Raw genomic sequence first — 18,298 nt, forward strand, 5'->3', positions numbered from 1 at the left:
CAGCATTTTTATTCCTTCTTTTTAAATAGTATGTACTGGATATTGTGTGTCTCTTAACTGTAATTCTTAAATGTGTTCATGTTAGTTGTAATGTTAGTTTTGCCCATTCCTGGCCAGCTGGATCACACTTGGGAAAACCAATACCTTTTGATACACGATACAGTACAGACAAAAAAGCCGTCTTATAATCTACGGAATATGTTTATCGATCGTGTGTGGTGTACAATAATTTATATAATTAATTTGGTGCTGCTGCGTTTCCAAGTCACGTGTCTGTTCCACAATCTACCAGCGACCCTGAAATACATGAAGCCCTGCAAATAAAATACAGTACTGTACATACAAACTAATTGGCCAAACATCCCAATCCAGAAATGAAGCGTCTTGGTGAGACTTCCCTTGGTAGGGGTTTGGCCACTTTCTGCTGTCCGCCTTGTATGTTGACCGTATTTCTTACCGTACGTAGCCAACCGTACTAACCGGGAGGTGCAGTTTTAAACAGTTTGGGTGCAATTTGAAAAAAAGTTACGGCCACTCAAATATCGTTCAACCAACGGTCATTACCAGCTCCACCCACACACCACCACCACACCACTCTTAACTCTTCCACTGACAGCCCCAATAGTTCTTGCACTGCCACCACCACTCATATCCCTACAGCCACCACTAAGACCACATAAACATACCGCCAACACTACCATTGCCACCACCACAGATCTATCACTTAACCAAAACCACCACCCATTTATTTACCAACACCACCGCCACCAACACCCCTACAGACCTCCACCCGCACCTGTACCTGCCACAACGACCACCACCAGCCACGCACAGCCTCAAAGCCCACACCGATTTCACCAAAACTACCGCCACATTCCGCTATCACGAACCAGCTCCACTAATACCACCACCATTAACTCCATCATCACCGCCACCTAAACCTCCACCACCACCATCAATACCTGCCCATACCACTACAACCACCAACTACCGTTACCACCAAAACCATCTCGCCACCTCCACCGCTGCCGAGGCTCTGTACCCTCGCTGTGGAGCAGCTTTGGACACCGCTCCCAAGGTAAGCTCATCCTGCACCGCTCGAACCGAAACCTACACGGTCCAAGATGGTCAGGTGACAGCCGTCAACTCGACAACGAGAAGCCGGCTCAAGACATGTCAGCTGTTACTTCGAGCGTCCCAAATGAATGGCGAGTTGTTTGAGTTAGTGATGGAAATTCCACGTTCCGACGACGGGGAGAAGTTCGGTGTTTGCTCTTCCTTCAAAGTTTGTCGTCCTCCGATTAGCACGGTCGGTGACGTGCGGCGCGAAAGAAGTTCGACACGCACACAAAGCGGTACTCGTTTTATCGACCGCGGCAAGCTCGGGGCAGTGCTGTGGAATCTACGACACCGCGGGTCGGACGCGGCACGAGACGTCCTGTTGCGCTGCCACCACGGAGTTGAGGGTCGAGCACAGGGGGGGGTCGGGAAACCTTTCAATGTCTTTGACCAAAATAGTTCGAGAGCCGCATCACACGCGCGCAGGGCTACTTGTACACAGTCGCAGACACCGCAGGTGTACGGCAAGGTGACAACCACGTTCTGACTTAAATCACACAATTGGTGGTGGAGTAAACCGCGTCTATTAAGCCCCCCCCCCCCACCTTCGTTATTCTTTAACGATACAGTTCGACTGCTGTACATGGTGTTGTCACCAAGACATTGCATTGGGACCCATTTCCTGCCTTATTTAAACCAATTATATATTTACGTTAAATTACGTTTCAGATTTAAGTTTAACCAACAAAAAAAGGCTGCCCGCAAAGGGCAGTGCCGGATTATCCGAGTAGCAAAAGTAGCTACAGATGTAGCTACGGGCCAATTCCGGTTCAGTGATTCTGCACTTGCTCTATTACTACAGTACTATACCGCCTTCAACTTTTATGAACGATGTGGTGTTTAAGGTTAGCGATTTGTCGTATTATCTGGCTGTATAGAAAATGAAAAATATAATTACTCTACTATGCAAGTAAAAAAATGTGTGTTTTAAAATTAGTTTTTTTTAAATTTAGGGCCCCTTTATAACAACACATGCTACAAGCCCCCGCACTAGCTTAATCGGGCACCGGCGAAGGTGGAAGCCAAACAGCCGCATGCAGCCCCGGAACCCCCTGGGGTTGTCCACCCATGGGTCCAAGCACCTCCTAACGACCCGGCGGATGACACGTGTCTGCCACATGCAAGCATCTCATCCGCGCTAAATCGGATACTGGAGGTTGAATATTGAATCGACCGTGTTTGTGATATCGTCTCGCCGCCTGCCACTGCCGTCACTGCACGGGGGGGGGGGGGGTGTCTTTACAGTCGGCCGTTAAGTGTCGCCGTGCGTCGTGATTGAAGAACGTCGAGTGGCGGTGGAGGGGGGGGTGTTGCGTCATTGCGTGGATGTCCACACGATAGCAGTGGAGCGGTTCGCGCGTCCGCGCTACGAACCCTGGCAGAGACCCCCCCAGTTCGATCCCCACCCTCCCGACCACCATCAACCACCTGTGACGACTGATTAATTATCCGAACCGGTCATGGGCCTCCTCCACTTAATACGACTTCGTCATCAAAGAGTAACCTGGTGCGGTGTGTAAACATCGCCGCGAGGGAGACAAAGGCGGCCGAGAGTGGTGCTTGGCCACCCACCCCCTCGTGTGCCGTGCCGGCCTTCATAATGTGGTGCTCGCTAACAGCACAAGCCCCGACAGTCTGTTCCAGGCTATACAGCGGATCTTTGTCAACCAAAAGTATTTGAAAGTTCGAATCTCTTTGGCCCTCAACAAGGAAAATAGTTCCCCAAATACCCCTGGCCGACAGATTGATTGGCCAGACACTGTTACTCTACTCGCCAGGGCTTCATATCTCACCCCGATAATTTCTGGAACTCTTCTAGGCCGGCTTGGGGTATGGATTATCGGCGTAAAGCACTACCACTAGAGTACATACAATATATATACTTATCCGTAATAATCCTTTATTCTGTTCCACTATATTGCTGTAATAAAATAAAAAAAAACAGGCTGTAGAAAAGTCTTGAGTTTAGTTCGAGTTTATTGCATTCGTTACACGTATGATGATGATGACAATGATCCTGTTGATCCAGTTGACATTGCACACGGAAGATTCCGTAACATAGAACGTGCCGAAGGAACAAATTCACAACTCTAAAAAACGCCAGTGCAGGTAAACGATTCGAGGATAGCAAGAGCGAGATAGATGTGGCGGTAGTCACTGCAATAGTAGTCCCGGCTGGTGCGGCTGACCATCACGATTGTTGTTATTGTGTCGCTTGGATGTTGCTGTCACTCTACGATTGTTGTCATTGTGTCGCTTGGATGTTGCTGTCACTCTACGATTGTTGTCATTGTGTCGCTTGGATGTTGCTGTCACTCTACGATTGTTGTCATTGTGTCGCTTGGATGTTGCTGTCACTCTACAATTGTTGTCATTGTGTCGCTTGGATGTTGCTGTCACTATACGATTGTTGTCATTGTGTCGCTTGAATGTTGCTGTCACTCTACGATTGTTGTCATTGTGTCGCTTGGATGTTGCTGTCACTCTACAATTGTTGTCATTGTGTCGCTTGGATGTTGCTGTCACTATACGATTGTTGTCATTGTGTCGCTTGAATGTTGCTGTCACTCTACAATTGTTGTCATTGTGTCGCTTGGATGTTGCTGTCACTATACGATTGTTGTCATTGTGTCGCTTGGATGTTGCTGTCACTCTACAATTGTTGTCATTGTGTCGCTTGGATGTTGCTGTCACTCTACAATTGTTGTCATTGTGTCGCTTGAATGTTGCTGTCACTATACGATTGTTGTCATTGTGTCGCTTGAATGTTGCTGTCACTCTACGATTGTTGTCATTGTGTCGCTTGGATGTTGCTGTCACTCTACAATTGTTGTCATTGTGTCGCTTGGATGTTGCTGTCACTATACGATTGTTGTCATTGTGTCGCTTGAATGTTGCTGTCACTCTACGATTGTTGTCATTGTATCGCTTGGATGTTGCTGTCACTCTACAATTGTTGTCATTGTATCGCTTGGATGTTGCTGTCACTCTACAATTGTTGTCATTGTGTCGCTTGGATGTTGCTGTCACTCTACGATTGTTGTCATTGTGTCGCTTGGATGTTGCTGTCACTCTACGATTGTTGTCATTGTGTCGCTTGGATGTTAGAGAACTGCGGCCTCACACGACGGGGACGAGTGCGATGTTCGAGAATCGACCTCAGTCGATGCAGTTTGGTCTCGTTCCGGATCACAACCGAGGTGAGGACAGCTCCGAATCCCTCTCGTCCTCCTCCAACTTCTACAACTTCTCCCCCACCCTCCGAACCATCTCGCGCCCATACGGATTTCAAATCATCATCATCATCATCACCATCCATGATCTATCTACTGCTGGGTGAAGGCCTCCCATAGCCAATATCAGAATATTTATTTAATTCTGGAGAAATCCAACGGAGCTAAATGAGCTATTTTTAATTGACAGCTGTCCAGTCGGGGGCGGGTTAGGACGTTAACAAACAATTCGTATTCTTTCGTACGGCGTTGTGAAAAGCAAGTTTTTATTTTTTTCTTAATGGTCGTCACAAATGAAAGCAAACAACACGAAAACGCAATAGGCGTGCAAAGCACGAGAACACATTCCTCCTGCGGAGGGAGCTGCTGGTAGGAACGTTGGGTTGCTCGGTCAATGGCCAGGGTCAACGGCGGCGTGGTGTATTCCGCAAATATGGCCGACTGTGAGGGCGGGCACAAGCCGGCGTGAGTAGGTTAAACGTTGAGTTTTATAAGAGAACCACGGGATGACTAGATCTCCCACCCAGCCCCACCCCTCTCACCCCCACCCAGCCCCACCCTCCCCACCCAGCCCCTCCCCACCCTCCTCTCTCCACCCAGCCCCACCCCTCCCATTTTTGGATGCACGACGGACGGACGGACGCAATAATCCCCTGTGGGCTGGTGTAACCAGGAGGTTCCTAGCAGTAAATCCATCCTCGTCTTTCACGCACTCGCGGTGCAACTCATCGTCTCCACGAGCGTCGATTAACAACAACGAGAGAAACACGGCCACATCAAACACGAGCAACGATGCCCCCCCCCCCCTCCTATGCCGACCTCGTTCGTCTCTAATACCGCGAACGGACGATCATCGCAGCCCACGCAGGGGACTCGGTTAATCCGCGACACCCACGCTGGGCTGCATACAAACCGCACTTTTCAGAATTACGTGACCAACCCAGCCCTGTTGGTGGCTAGGAGATGTTAACTACCTCGCCTGGTATACAGGAGGTCGTGGGTTCGGTCCCGACCCTGACGCCTGCTGCTGTATATTTTGAGTCTGCGTGTCTCTCTCTCTCATCATCATCACGGTGGCTAGGAGATGTTAACTACATCGCCTGGTACACAGGAAGTTGTGGGTTCGATCCCGACCCTGACGCCTGCTGTATATTTTGAGTTTGCGTGCTCTCTCTCTCTCTCATCATCAACATCACGGTGGCTAGGAGATGTTAACTACCTCGCCTGGTCTACAGGAGGTCGTGGGTTCGGTCCCTACCCTGACGCCTGCTGCTGTATATTTGGAGTTTGCGTGTGTCTTCCTCTCCCCGTGGTCGCGTGGATTTTTTTTCTCCGGGTCCTCCGGGTTTTTCCCATCCACATTTAGAATCAACATCACGCATTTTAAAAGTATTCGGTTGCTATAAATGTCCACGTGATCAGCCACTCCGTGGCCAGGTCTCTCTGTAGACGAGCTACGTAGCTCAGTAGACCTCAACCTGGTAAATTACAAAAAATAGTTAAATCGTACAAATATTGATACGTTGATACTTGCGTTGGCATTGGACTGTTCGCCTTTTGGCGTTGTTCTCCGGTCTAACACAGGTGGTGTAAAGACTCGGCCATAAAGGAGGCTGTAGCGCTGGTGTTGGCCAATTCGTTTCAAGGTCAATGCGTTACATCAACGCGTGTTTGTTTCCATGCTTTTACAACACGTTAGTGCGGTTAATGCAGACTTGATACCTTGCGATAGATTACCTACATCATTTTGTGTTTGCACATCTTACCGCATCCTGTGTTATTGGCAGGCTTGGGGCTAAAGCCTATTTTGGTGTGTTGTTTCATCACCATCATTTTTCGATACTGCCACAACAACATAAAGGGTTCCGTATATATTTATTGTACAGTACCACCTAACGTCCAGGTGGCACGTCCTCGCCTCGGCTGACTCTTAGCGCCGGACATTTCATCTCAAACCACTTCCAATGCCCAGCCGCCGTTTGGAGCCGAGCAGGGGGGGGGGCACCCCTCCTGGCAGCTGTCCGCATGCGGAACAAGGTGACGCAGTACGGGCCCGCCAACTTTAAGTGACGTTATTGCATATAGACAAAGATCCCCCCCCGTCGAGCCTTGACAAGACTGCTGGGGCAAGTGCTGTTAGGGAGCAACCTACGAAGGTCGGGATGGGTGGCCAGCACCACGCCTGTCTCCTTACTGGCGACGTTTGCACATCGCACCAGGTACTCATTTTAAAACGGAATCGACTTAGAGGAGGTCCTGGATCGGTTCAGAAATTCGTCACTTGGCGTCGGTCGCCGTGAACGGGAATCGAACTCGGGTAGCCGGGTTCGTCGCGCAGCGTGCCAACCACTGCACCACCGCTCCCCACAAACAACAACAAACAAACAGCCTGCGACGTTTCAGAAAATTGCCCTTCTTCATAGCACATGGGTGAAAAAGAGCATATTGCCCGAAACGTCGACTATTATGTACTTTTAATTCGCGTTGAGTTGTGGCTCATTGTGCTTGTGCACCACTGCCAGCGCAGATAATAATTAATCGTTTTAAAATCTGAGCACACACAGCCGTGCTGTTTAGTAGAGTCCCAGAGTTCACGCGTGGGCCGCTGGGCCATGTACGTCACTGTTTTACGTAAGAAGCTCGATTGTATTGCGGCAATTCGTAGTCATTTGTAGGGTGGGCGGTCAACTTGAGCTAAATTATTGCAAGGCAACGCTACCACACCCAGGGACTGGCCCGACAACTTGAGTCGTGAGGCGTTTGGGGTTGTGCATTTGGGAGGTTGGCATTTGTATAGTCAAATTCACGTGTGATTTGTACAGTAGAGCGTTTATATCACGGATGCCGAGCACAGGCCCAAAACGCCAAGTGGCCAGCATCAGACAGCACTGCCTTAAGTTGTAACGGATGAGGGTGAACTCGTTTGCTTGAACCGACACAGACGATAGGCGGGAATTCCAGGTTGGAGCAGTGCGAGAAAACAAGAAGAGAGGCTTTGTTTGTGACCTGCATTGTGGTGGCGGTGGCTGCTTTGTGTCCTGTCACTGGGTCTCGTGTTACGTGAAACGCAATACCATCATCGACGTGAAATGGACGTCGTTAATTTGAATCCAGACATGACCCCAGTAGAGTGCTAAAATCCGAAATAAAAATAGAACCCCTGCTAAGGGGCCATGAATTGCTCGAACGAGGTATTCGAGTGAACTCAAGACGTCAATGATTTGGCTTCCCGGCCAGATAGAAAGCCTGAGGAGGGGGGGGGAGGAGGGTTAAGATTGAGGTCGTCACATTACAGGAGGCCGTACGTGGGAGGACCGCACTCGGATGGCAAAGTCACGAAACTGAACGGCCACACAGCACCCTCATGGCGCCCATGCACCACCCTAAACACGGGCCAAGGCCCTCAAGTCCACCGTCGCCGGCGATGACGCACCGACGGTGTAACCGTGACAGATGGTCACGTTAACGGCCATCAATGTTCACGGTTGTCCAGATGTCTTGTGACCTCCATTTAAATCTCTCTAAACCTACATTTTTAAAGAAAGGTTTGTTTAAAACAGAAATTAACATGCAAATGGAACAAAAAAGTGAGGGGGTACATTAATTGGGGGTGACAAGACGTCTGGACCACCCGAATACTAAATTGGACATCATCACTTCTGCCAGGAGCCACTCACGTGGCTACCACACACGTGGGCGGGTGACTTCAATCGCCACTAAACGCACACAATGGGGGGGGGGGGGGGGGGCAGGGGGGGCTCAAGAAACATTGCTTATTTATACGACCATACACAGCTGGGCACATTTCACCCAGTCCGATGGTAAACGGACTACAACCCGGACGACGACTTCACGCTTCCTCTCTCCAAAAGGACCAAACAATGGGGAAGCCGCCAATTGCCCCGCAAATAATTCGATGCAAGGGCGGTAAGCGGTGGGGCACATTGGACGACTTTAGACCGCTCATAACCGTCGTTGAGTCTGAACTCTCGTAAGGCCCACACTTGGCCAGGCTACGAAAAAGTGAGAAACCGAAGCCCACATTTGTAGAAGCTGGAGGAAAACCTCAAAATGTCAAATGATTTCATTAAAAAAACATCTGACATCTGACACAACATAAAAACCGAACACAACATTCTGAGAGCAGAATAGGAAAGGTGTGGGCCACGCTGGTAAACCAGGAAGATGAAACAACGATTGAGAGAGTTTATCACAGAACCTGTGACCAAAGATAAAGACGCCCGCCCTGCTGGAAGTCCTTGCATTCTGCACGAAGTCAAACGTTGGCGAAAAGCTCGGCCTCGCTCGCTCCTCCAGCCGTTCAAAGTGCCCATGGAAGCTCCTTCGTGGGGCCAAAGCCCCTGGGAATCAACAAGAGCTCTGACCACCAAGCGCCACAGCTGGGGCCCAACCGATGTGCCACTCAAAAAGGTCACCCAGGTCACAAGACAAAGCCCTCCGGCAAATAATACACCATCACCTTGATTCTTGAATGACAAAGCCACGAGGATATGCTGTTGGAAACGGAGATTTCATGAATGTATTTATTAACTAGGAACGTTTCCCCACTACGGTGCCTCGAGCTCCATGTGTTCCGTAAATTAGGGTGACACTCAATAATATTCTTGTGCAGCATATGAACCTAATGGCGGTGCCCCAGGGTACCATAGTACCCCGGCTCTCGCATAATGTCCGTGATGCAGTCACTGTTAGTCTGTTGATGGTCGGCGATGCGGCAATCGACTCATCTCGACGAGCTGTACACGATGCACCACCACGCTGCGTACGAGCGTTCAGGGTTTCGGCGCAATCGTCCTCGCCGCGTTTTCCACATCGCGGAGTGGCACTGATTTCGGATTGATTGGTACCCCAGTCGCGGAGTTAAGTACACCCCTAAAAACAATAGTGTCCCATAAACAAAATATTTAATTGCCGAGGCCGTTTAGTATTATTTGGTACCCCGGGGTACCGCCATAATGATCATATGGAAAAGTTTCCAGCTTTCTTGGATCACACCGTCTTCTCGCGCTTTGCTACATTCGGTATAAAATGCAAGTGCTGGAAACGTCATTCTCACCTTAACACGTATGGACATCGTTGATCGGTATCCGTCCACCTGCTCTTCTCTGCATATCCACCATCATTGTGAGTAGGGGCGCCCCACACTATTTGAAACCATGGTTGGGGTTTACGATGATGATGATATAGCCTTAACAGACTGTAGGGGCAAGTGCTGTTAGCGAGCACCTGTGAAGGCCGGAACGGTACACGAGGGGGGTAGGTGGGTGACCAGCACCACGCCCGACCGCCTTTGTCTCCCCAGTGGCGATGTTTACACACCGCACCCGATACTTTTTTGAGGCTGAGTCGACCTAGGGGAGGCCCAGGATCGGTTCAGATAATCGTCACCTGTGTTGGCCGTTAGTGGGAATCGAACCCGGGTGTCCGGGTACATAGTGCAGCGCGCTAACCACTACACTACCGCTCCCCACAGTGCGCACACACATGCACACACATACACACACACACAGACACATAAACACATACATACACACACACATGGCTTCACCCCCATTGTGGTTCATCAGCACAGAGATTCCCTTCGTCGCGTCTCGCAGGGTCGGCGATACCCGAGCGGGTGTATCGTGCTGTGTGTGACAGCTGATGGTGTCCACGCACAGACGAACAACTCACAGGCACTCACTCACCCCAGCAGCTACACGAGAGAGTACCCACCCAGCCCACCCACGACGCCACTCAGGTCCTGTTAAGACACCGACCGAGATGACGCGTGCCCTGTTGGTTGCGCACACGCACGACGCTAGCCTCGCCCCAATTGGGGCTCCTCTGCCCAGCGCGGAGATCGTCTGACGCAAAGTTCGTCGTCGCAAGGCCCGCGGACGATTGGAGGCCCCTGGTGGCCTTTAGCGCGGCCCCTGATGTGCGCTGCCCACCCCCCTTCCCCGATAATACAACACAAATTGTGAAAAACACCCCCCCCCCCCATGATCGTCCTGCCGTCTAACCCCAAACAATGTGTGTTTACGCATCTTCTTAGGTTTTTTCGCACTCACACACTGATTGATGTCTTACACTGGTCAAAAAAAAAAATCTGGCTTGGACTTTTGCAGCTGTTTTAGACTAATTTCAGGGTGCTGATTCCAAATCTGATCTCAGATTTGCTCTATCACATCTAATTTTTATGCTATCGGCATACCCCATTTTCATTGATTTTACCAGAAATTAACTCTGTCACTTACGATTGCAAATTGTTGCGAGTCAGTGACTGCTTTAGTGTTAAAATATGGTGCTGTATTTTTAGGATAGTGTGTTTATAAAATAATTTTATGTAGATATCCACATTTATTTAATATTTTTCTTCTGCAGTTTTGATTGAAAATGCAATATTTGATATCTCAAAAACCTAATGTGATAGACAAAAACAACTGATGCCAGATTTGGAATCAGCACCCCACAATTACCTTAAAACCGTTGGAATACCTTATGCCAGGGGTCCTCAAACTTTTTAAACAGGGGGCCAGTTCACTGTCCCTCAGACCGTTGGAGGGCCGGACTATAGTTAAAAAAAACTATGAACAAATTCCTATGCACACTGCATATATCTTATTTTGAAGTGAAGAAACAAAACGGGAACAAATACAATATTTAAAATGAAGAACAAGTAAAGTTAAATCAACAAACTTGCCAGTATTTCAATGTGAACTATGGGCCTGCTTTTGGCTAATGAGATGGTCAATGTCCGGTTCCATATTTGTCACTGCTAGTCGTAACAAGTGATGCAAGTGTGCATCCGTTAGTCTAGATCTGGTTGGAGATTTCAAATGTTTCATTCTGGAAAAAGTCTGTTCACAGACATAAGTGCTGCCAAAGATGGTTGCCATTTTGAGTGCATGGTTCCTGAGATGAGGATATGTCTCAGAGGGGAGAGATGCATAGAAATTATGAAGGCTGCTTGACTTGAATGCGTCTTTCAGAGAGTCACAACTCTGCAGTTCAGCCGGTTCCATTTGGTAAATTGTATCCACATTTTCAATGTCAATAGAAAATGGGTTATGGAAAAGCTGTATCTCCTGTTCATGGAGATTAAGCTCTTTAAATCTAAATTGGAACTCCTTTTGCAATTTTTCCAGTGAATCCACACATGTTTTGTTTGGGAATTGCAACCAATGGTTTTTCCGCTAACAGATTTTGAGTTGTGGGGAGATGGCAGAAGTTTTCCTCCTTAACTTGTTTGATGAGGAGGCCTAATTTTACTTCAAATGCTTTGACATGTGATTGCATATCACAGAGGAGCTTCCCCTTTCCTTGAAGTTGCACATTGAAACTGTTGAGTAGCTCTGTTACATCTGTCAGAAAGGCAAGGTGCCATTTCCATTCTGCATCATTGAGCTCTGGTACTTCTTTGTTTTTTGAAAGCAGAAAAGCTGTAATCTGTGGAAGTAAGTCATAGAAACGTTTCAAAACTCTCCCTCGACTCAGCCAACGGACTTCTGTGTGGTACAGAACATCTTCATAGTCAACATTTAGTTCAGACAGAAATTCCTGAAATTGTCTGTGGTTTAGTGCATGAGCTCTAATGAAGTTAACACAAGATACCACAATTTTCATAACAGAGTTCCACTTCAGTGATTTACTACACAGCGCTTGTTGGTGGATGAGGCAGTGTATGGCTATTGGATGAGAATGTTTATGTTTGTCCATCTCTTGGTTAATGCGAGCAATTACTCCTTTCTTAGACCCCACCATGCTAGGAGCACCATCAGTTGTCACACTGGCTAGTTTAGCCCAATTCAGCTCCAAACCATTCACAGTTTGGCAAACCTTTTCATAGATATCCTCTCCTGTAGTTGTTCCTTTGATGCTTTGCAGTGCAGCAAGCTCTTCTGTGACTTCGAAATAGTCATTCATCCCACGAATAAAAATTAGAAGTCGTGCAGAATCACGAACATCATTGCTTTCGTCGAGTGCCAAGGAAAAATAGGAAAGTTTTTTTGTGGAGTTTTACAAATGCTGATGCAAATTGTCTCCCATTTCTTCAATCCTCCGTGTAATTGTAGGTCCTGAAAGACTCACTGTACTAAATAAATCGGCCTTCTCTGGACACATATCTTTGGCAACAGAAAGAAGGCATTCTTTAACAAATTCTCCCTCTACGAATGGTCTGCCAGTGCACGCTATTAGCTTGGCAACTTGAAAACCTGCTCGCAGTGATGACATATTTAGCTGCTTCTACTTCACAAAAGTATTTTGCTGAGTTGTTAATGTATTTTTCAGTTTTAATATTTTATCTTTTCTCACTTTTCCGACCAAACAATCATATTTATCTTTATGTTGAGTTTCATAGTGTCGACGTAAATTGTATTCTTTGAACACAGACACTATATTCTAGCATATCAGACACACAGCTCTTTCCTTGTACTGAATGAAAAAGTAATCATAAGTCCACTGTTCTTTCAATATCCTACACTCCGAGTCAATTTTTCTCTTTCTTGACATCAGTTTCCCAGGGAGTCAAAATTGCTATTAGTAAAATACCAATATATATATACAGCGCTACAAAAACAATATACCAGCAATAACTTTGCCCACACAGAGACATACAGACTGCACTGCCCATCAATGCAGTCTGATTGGGGGAACTCCGCTTTTACCCCAGGCTCACACTGGTGCGGGTGCCATTAAAAAGTTAATTACACCTGCAGTTTTGTTCACAGATCGCAGTACATCCCCAGCACACAGGAATATCACTGGGAGTGGAGCCGAGGAGCAAGTGAGGGAGCTGAGGGAGGGAGAGCCAGTCAAGCGCAGCCAGGGGAGGGCTGGCAGCCTTAGGCCTGGGGGGCAAGTCCAGTCAATTGGCCCATTGAACCATTCACCAGCGCAGCCCAATGAGTGCCCACCGCCGCAGCTCAATCAGTGCTCACCAGCGCAGCTAAATCAGTGCTCGCCACCGCAGCCCAATCAGTGCCCACCACCGCAGCCCAATGAGTGCTCACCAGCGCAGCCCAATTAGTGCTCACCAGCGCAGCCCAATTAGTGCTCACAAGCGCAGCCCAATTAGTGACCATGGGCCGGATAAATGTCCTCGGCGGGCCGCATGTGGCCCGCGGGCCGTAGTTTGAGGACCCCTGCCTTATGCCATAAAAAGTGTGTTGACCAGTGTTATCGGCGAAAGGGCCTCCCCCAACGCCCCAACCACCGCTCTAGCACCACGCGACTCTCGTTCTGCAGGCGGCGGTCCGGCCTCGTATCCCTCGGGCCAACCGCACGCGTACGTTCACGTGGTGCCCGTGGAGGAGGAGCAGTCGGAGCGCCCCTCCGCCGCGGGACCCGCGTCCACCACGTGCCCCTCCTGCCAGCACGAGGTGGTCACCGAGACCGTCAGCAGCCCGGGACTCCTGGCCTGGATCTTGGTGGGCATCATGTTTCTGCTGGGGTGAGTGGGTGGGGTGGGTGGGGTGGAGGAGCAGGAGGAGGCTCGTGAAGGACGCTTGCTGCTTACTGGGCAAGTTGAAAGGCGGTCGCCTGCCCGGACGGATAAAACGCAGCAAAGTTGCACTGTATGGGGGCACAGGTAGTGCATCTACCAGGCACACACACATAAATTAATGTGTGTACGTTGAACTTATGTTTCGCACCCTAGGTAGCCAACCGCGCTAATCAGAGGTACGGGGGAATGACAACAAACTAAAACACAAAAGAGCTATTTGAAAGAAGTGCATTTTCAATCTAAATTATTTAAAAGGGCACAGCTCCCAGCGGCTTCCTACTATCGCAAGGAAGAGCGTTCCAGACGGCCGCAGAAGCGCATCCGAAAGCGCGCGATGCCGGTGGCCATTGTCTCTGTTCGATGGCCGAGCCACGGCCACAGCGCCGGTGTGCGCGGGTTCGTGATGGATCACGCAGCCACGTGGGAGCATAGAATTGCAGTCCAACGATGGATCGTCGCTGCTCCGCCCTCTGCCGATCGCGACCTGGCGCGCGTGCGTGGTTGGTGTCCACTCTCTGTGGTTCTTTCGGTAAATTCACGAAGGTTTATAATAAATGTATTTTATTTTAAAATAAAATAAAATTATTTTATTTGCTTTGGTTCTTTCGGTAAAGTCAGGTAGGTATAAAATACATTTATTTTATTTTAAAATAAATTTATATTATTTTAAAATAAATGTATTTAATTTTATACCTACGTGACTTTACCGACAGAATCAAAGAGTATGGAATCCTGCAGTCACGAAAACTTCAGATCTCGATAGGTGTCCACTCGTCCAGGAAACCACCTCCGTGTCCCAACGAGATCGGTTGCGTTTCTCCGTGGCACTGGATGTCTTTGCGCTTTACGTAGAGGCAATGACAAAACCAGGATCGGTTTATGCTGCGTGTGCGCAGCACTTGCCCCCAACAGTCTGAAGGCATATACGGGGAACATTTGTCTTTCGTACGCGGAGCGGTGGCGCAGTGGTTGGCGAATTGCGCCACTTACGAGGCGACCCATGTTCCATTTTCCGCTCACAGCCAATTTCAGTTGTATGACTACCTGAAGCGGTCTTTGGACTCCCCTTCGGTCGACTCCGCCCTTAAAGGAGCTGTGTGTAAACATCACCACTGGGGAGACAAAGACGGTCGGGACGCGGTCCTGTCCACACCACCACCTCATGCGCCGTGCCGGCCTTGTTCATGGGTGCTACACGCCAACAGCTCTTGCCCCCAGCAGCATGTGAAGGCCATCACATGGCGTCTTGAGATGATATTTGCCGCCATTAGAAAAGTGTGAAAAATAAGAATAGCGGTCGGTGTTTACCCCTTTCCTGGCAATAAAACGAGAGTCGTGTTAAGATGTCTGAACACCACATAGATGACACCTTTGGCAAGGAATCAAGTCCCGCATTAATCACACACGTGACTTGTGGCGAACTTGCAAACATGTTCTGATAATATCTGGCAGTCTTTATTACACGCTTTCATTTAACTCACTCTGTTGTTGTAGTCGTTGTCGTTGTTGAATCCTCAAATATTGTAACTCAATTTTAACCCACTTCCCAAAGTGGTATCGACTGCAAACTTGGTATACTTATGTCATACTGATGCCAATACTATATTCTATCATAAAAATATATATTTTTTAAACATTCTTTTTTATATGTTATGTTTCGGCTTGGGTCTAATTGTCCACGCTCAAATGGCGTTGGCTGTAATCGGCCACGGTCCCTTACGTTATGGCAAGCTTCGGGGCCACTTCCTGGAGTCGTGAAGTTCTTCCATTACTAGTACATTTCATAAAAGCGTGTTTTTTTTTTGTTTTTTTTAAATATTACTTATTATCAGAGCAGGTTTGTTTGTATGTTCACCACAATTACGATGTGTGGTTAATGCAGTACTTGATTTCTTGCCAAAGGTATCATCCATCTGCACACAACTCCTGTTTCATTGGCAGAAAGGGTTAAACCTCTTCTTATATTTCATATTACGGGGGCCGGGGGTTGGGGGGTGTGTTGTCTGTGCGTGTCTGTGCAGGCTTTGGCTGTGCTGTTTAATCCCCCTGTGCCTCACCCCCTGCCACGACATCCACCACCACTGTCCCAGCTGCAAGGCGCGCATCAGCACGATCCGCAGGATGTGATGGGGACGGCACCAACCCCCACCCACCCACCTCCTCCAACGCGCCATCCTCCTCCCGACGACATCACCCTCGACGCGGGCAGCAGCTGTGACGCGCTCGTGACTCACAGCACGAAGTGGACCTCGGTTCGACTCCTGACTCGGGTCGCTTTTCTCCGTGACGTTTGTGTGTTCTCTCTCTCTCTGTCTCGCTCTCTCTCCACCGTGTGGATTTCCTCCGGGTTCAGAGTCAGAATCGTTGTTTTTTTTAATCTGGGAAAAATCCGATGAGCTATGAAGCTCTTTTTCACGGTTCTCCTGTTTCCTCCGAAAAGTTAAAAATAAAATAAAACGTGCGGTGGATGTGATTTGTGTCGGCCAAGCATCCCAATGTGTAGCAGGACTCTGCAGAAAACAGTCTTCGGGACTTTTCTGGGTAAATAAATATTAATTATTGTCAATATCGTCGTCACTGCCACGGCCCTCTGATAGTGGCAATGTGTGAACCACAAGTGCAAGGTAGAACACACTTAAAATCTAGAGGTGGGATTCGGATCACTGTTGTTATTGTGTTGTTAATACAATGAGCGTCTTCATTTTTATATTTTCAAAGCTCACGTTCTGTTTACGTGACACAACATTACTAATTGGCTGTGTCGCGTTGTGGTGGATTCCCGACTCATTTATAATGAACGCGATCTAACCGAGGAGAAAAAGAAAACCCCTTTATTATGAAAAAAAAACACTTTTGAATTAATATTTAATTGTAGTATTTACCTTAATTCTGTCACACAACTGCGGTATAATAACGTTTAAATCACAATAATAATTGACGCTTATAAAGTGCGTTTCACCCAGAGGTCGCAAGGTGCCGCAGACTGCTAAAAGCAGGTAAGTTAATAACTCACGCAATTCTAAAACCTTAGAAATATCACGCAGCAGACTCTTGATTTAACCACGGATACAAATACCTCCCGCCGCCCCCACACTCCCAAAAGGCATAACACATTTTAACAAGAAGAAAAGACCTTTAAGAAGAAAAATGCCTTCAGGCGAGATTTAATTAAACGTGTCCAGGCAGACCTCGTTTAGCGCTCAAGGTGCGTTCCTGGAGACGTGAGCGCTAATCGAATCGACGGCGTTATTTCTCTCGTACTGGAATGTTCCGTTTGTTGTTGTTGTAGTCCAGGGGTCTGCAACCTTTAAGACATAAAGAGCCACTTGGACCCGTTTCCGAAGGAAAAAATAAACTGGGAGCCGCAAAACCATTGCAACATTTAAAACAAATATAACACTGCATATATTGTTTCTTACCTTATTGCTATATACAGGATCGTACAGTCAGCTGTCAATCTGAATAAAAAAAGGACTTTTTCACTTAACAATGTAAAATATATTTTTGCAAATTAATAGCTAAATTACCTGGTTAATGGGATTTTTGCTCCTGAACCTCAGTGCACAGTGTCTGCACATCAGGGCTGTAAGACGTCACCTTCATTTTCACACAGGCTTGCAAGCTGTCATCTGTGAGGCGTGATCGATGTTTGTTTTTAATATAGTTCATGTTGGAGAAGACCTGCTCACATACATATGTGGAGCCGAAGATCGACAGGACTCCAAATGCATACTTTTTCATGTTTATATAAGTGTTGGGGATGGCATTCCATGTTTCGAATACAAGTTTGTCCTGTTTGGGAAGGTTTTCAATATCACTCCATTTATGATTCTGAGCCAGAATGGCCTTCTGACGGGCAACATCCTCAAGAGTAGCGGTCAAGCATTTGAACTTGGACACCCATATATCTTTGTCGGCTATATCGGCCAGTTCCATCTCAAGATCAGGTTGACTTACACCTGCAAATGCAGTCATATTCAATAGGGATGGATCGATCGCCAGGGGAGTGACAGGGAAGGATAATGTCGTTTTTTCCTCTCTGAACTCACAGAATCGTTTCCCAAACGAACTTTGCATTGTGGTGATTGCAGACTTGAAATATTCCAAATTTATCGTATCATGACTTTGTTTGAACTCTCTCAAAGAGGGAAAGTGAGACAGTGTACCTCTCTGTAAATCTTTGACAAACACTGTCAACTTGCTCTCGAATGCCAAAACCTCCTCCAGCATGTGCAGGGCTGTGCCTCCTTTCCCCTGAAGAGTTGTATTTAGCGTGTTTAGATGTGCTGTCATGTCTACCATAAAATGTAATTTTTCCAGCCACTCTGGCTGTTCCAGCTCAGCAAAGGTGAGCTCTTTGCTGCCCAGGAAGGTTTTTACTTCTTCCAAACATGTGACAAAGCAACGGCAACGTTATTGCCTGTCACCGGGCGGG

The 18,298-nt window shown here is 47.8% G+C and overlaps 1 protein-coding gene across 1 annotated transcript; it reads left to right on the plus strand.

Annotated features, from left to right (window-relative positions):
• The first annotated feature begins 4,261 nt into the window (after positions 1-4,261).
• Positions 4,262-15,990, plus strand: LOC144718590 (lipopolysaccharide-induced tumor necrosis factor-alpha factor homolog). Its single transcript, XM_078593963.1, has 3 exons — positions 4,262-4,319; positions 13,605-13,809; positions 15,885-15,990. Exons 1-3 carry the CDS (start codon positions 4,262-4,264, stop codon positions 15,988-15,990), a joined length of 369 nt encoding a protein of 122 aa, XP_078450089.1.
• Positions 15,991-18,298: the final 2,308 nt, after the last annotated feature.

The sequence above is a fragment of the Lampetra planeri genome, chromosome 5 (genome assembly GCF_965212315.1).
Source record: "Lampetra planeri chromosome 5, kcLamPlan1.2.h2, whole genome shotgun sequence".
NCBI lineage: Eukaryota > Metazoa > Chordata > Hyperoartia > Petromyzontiformes > Petromyzontidae > Lampetra > Lampetra planeri.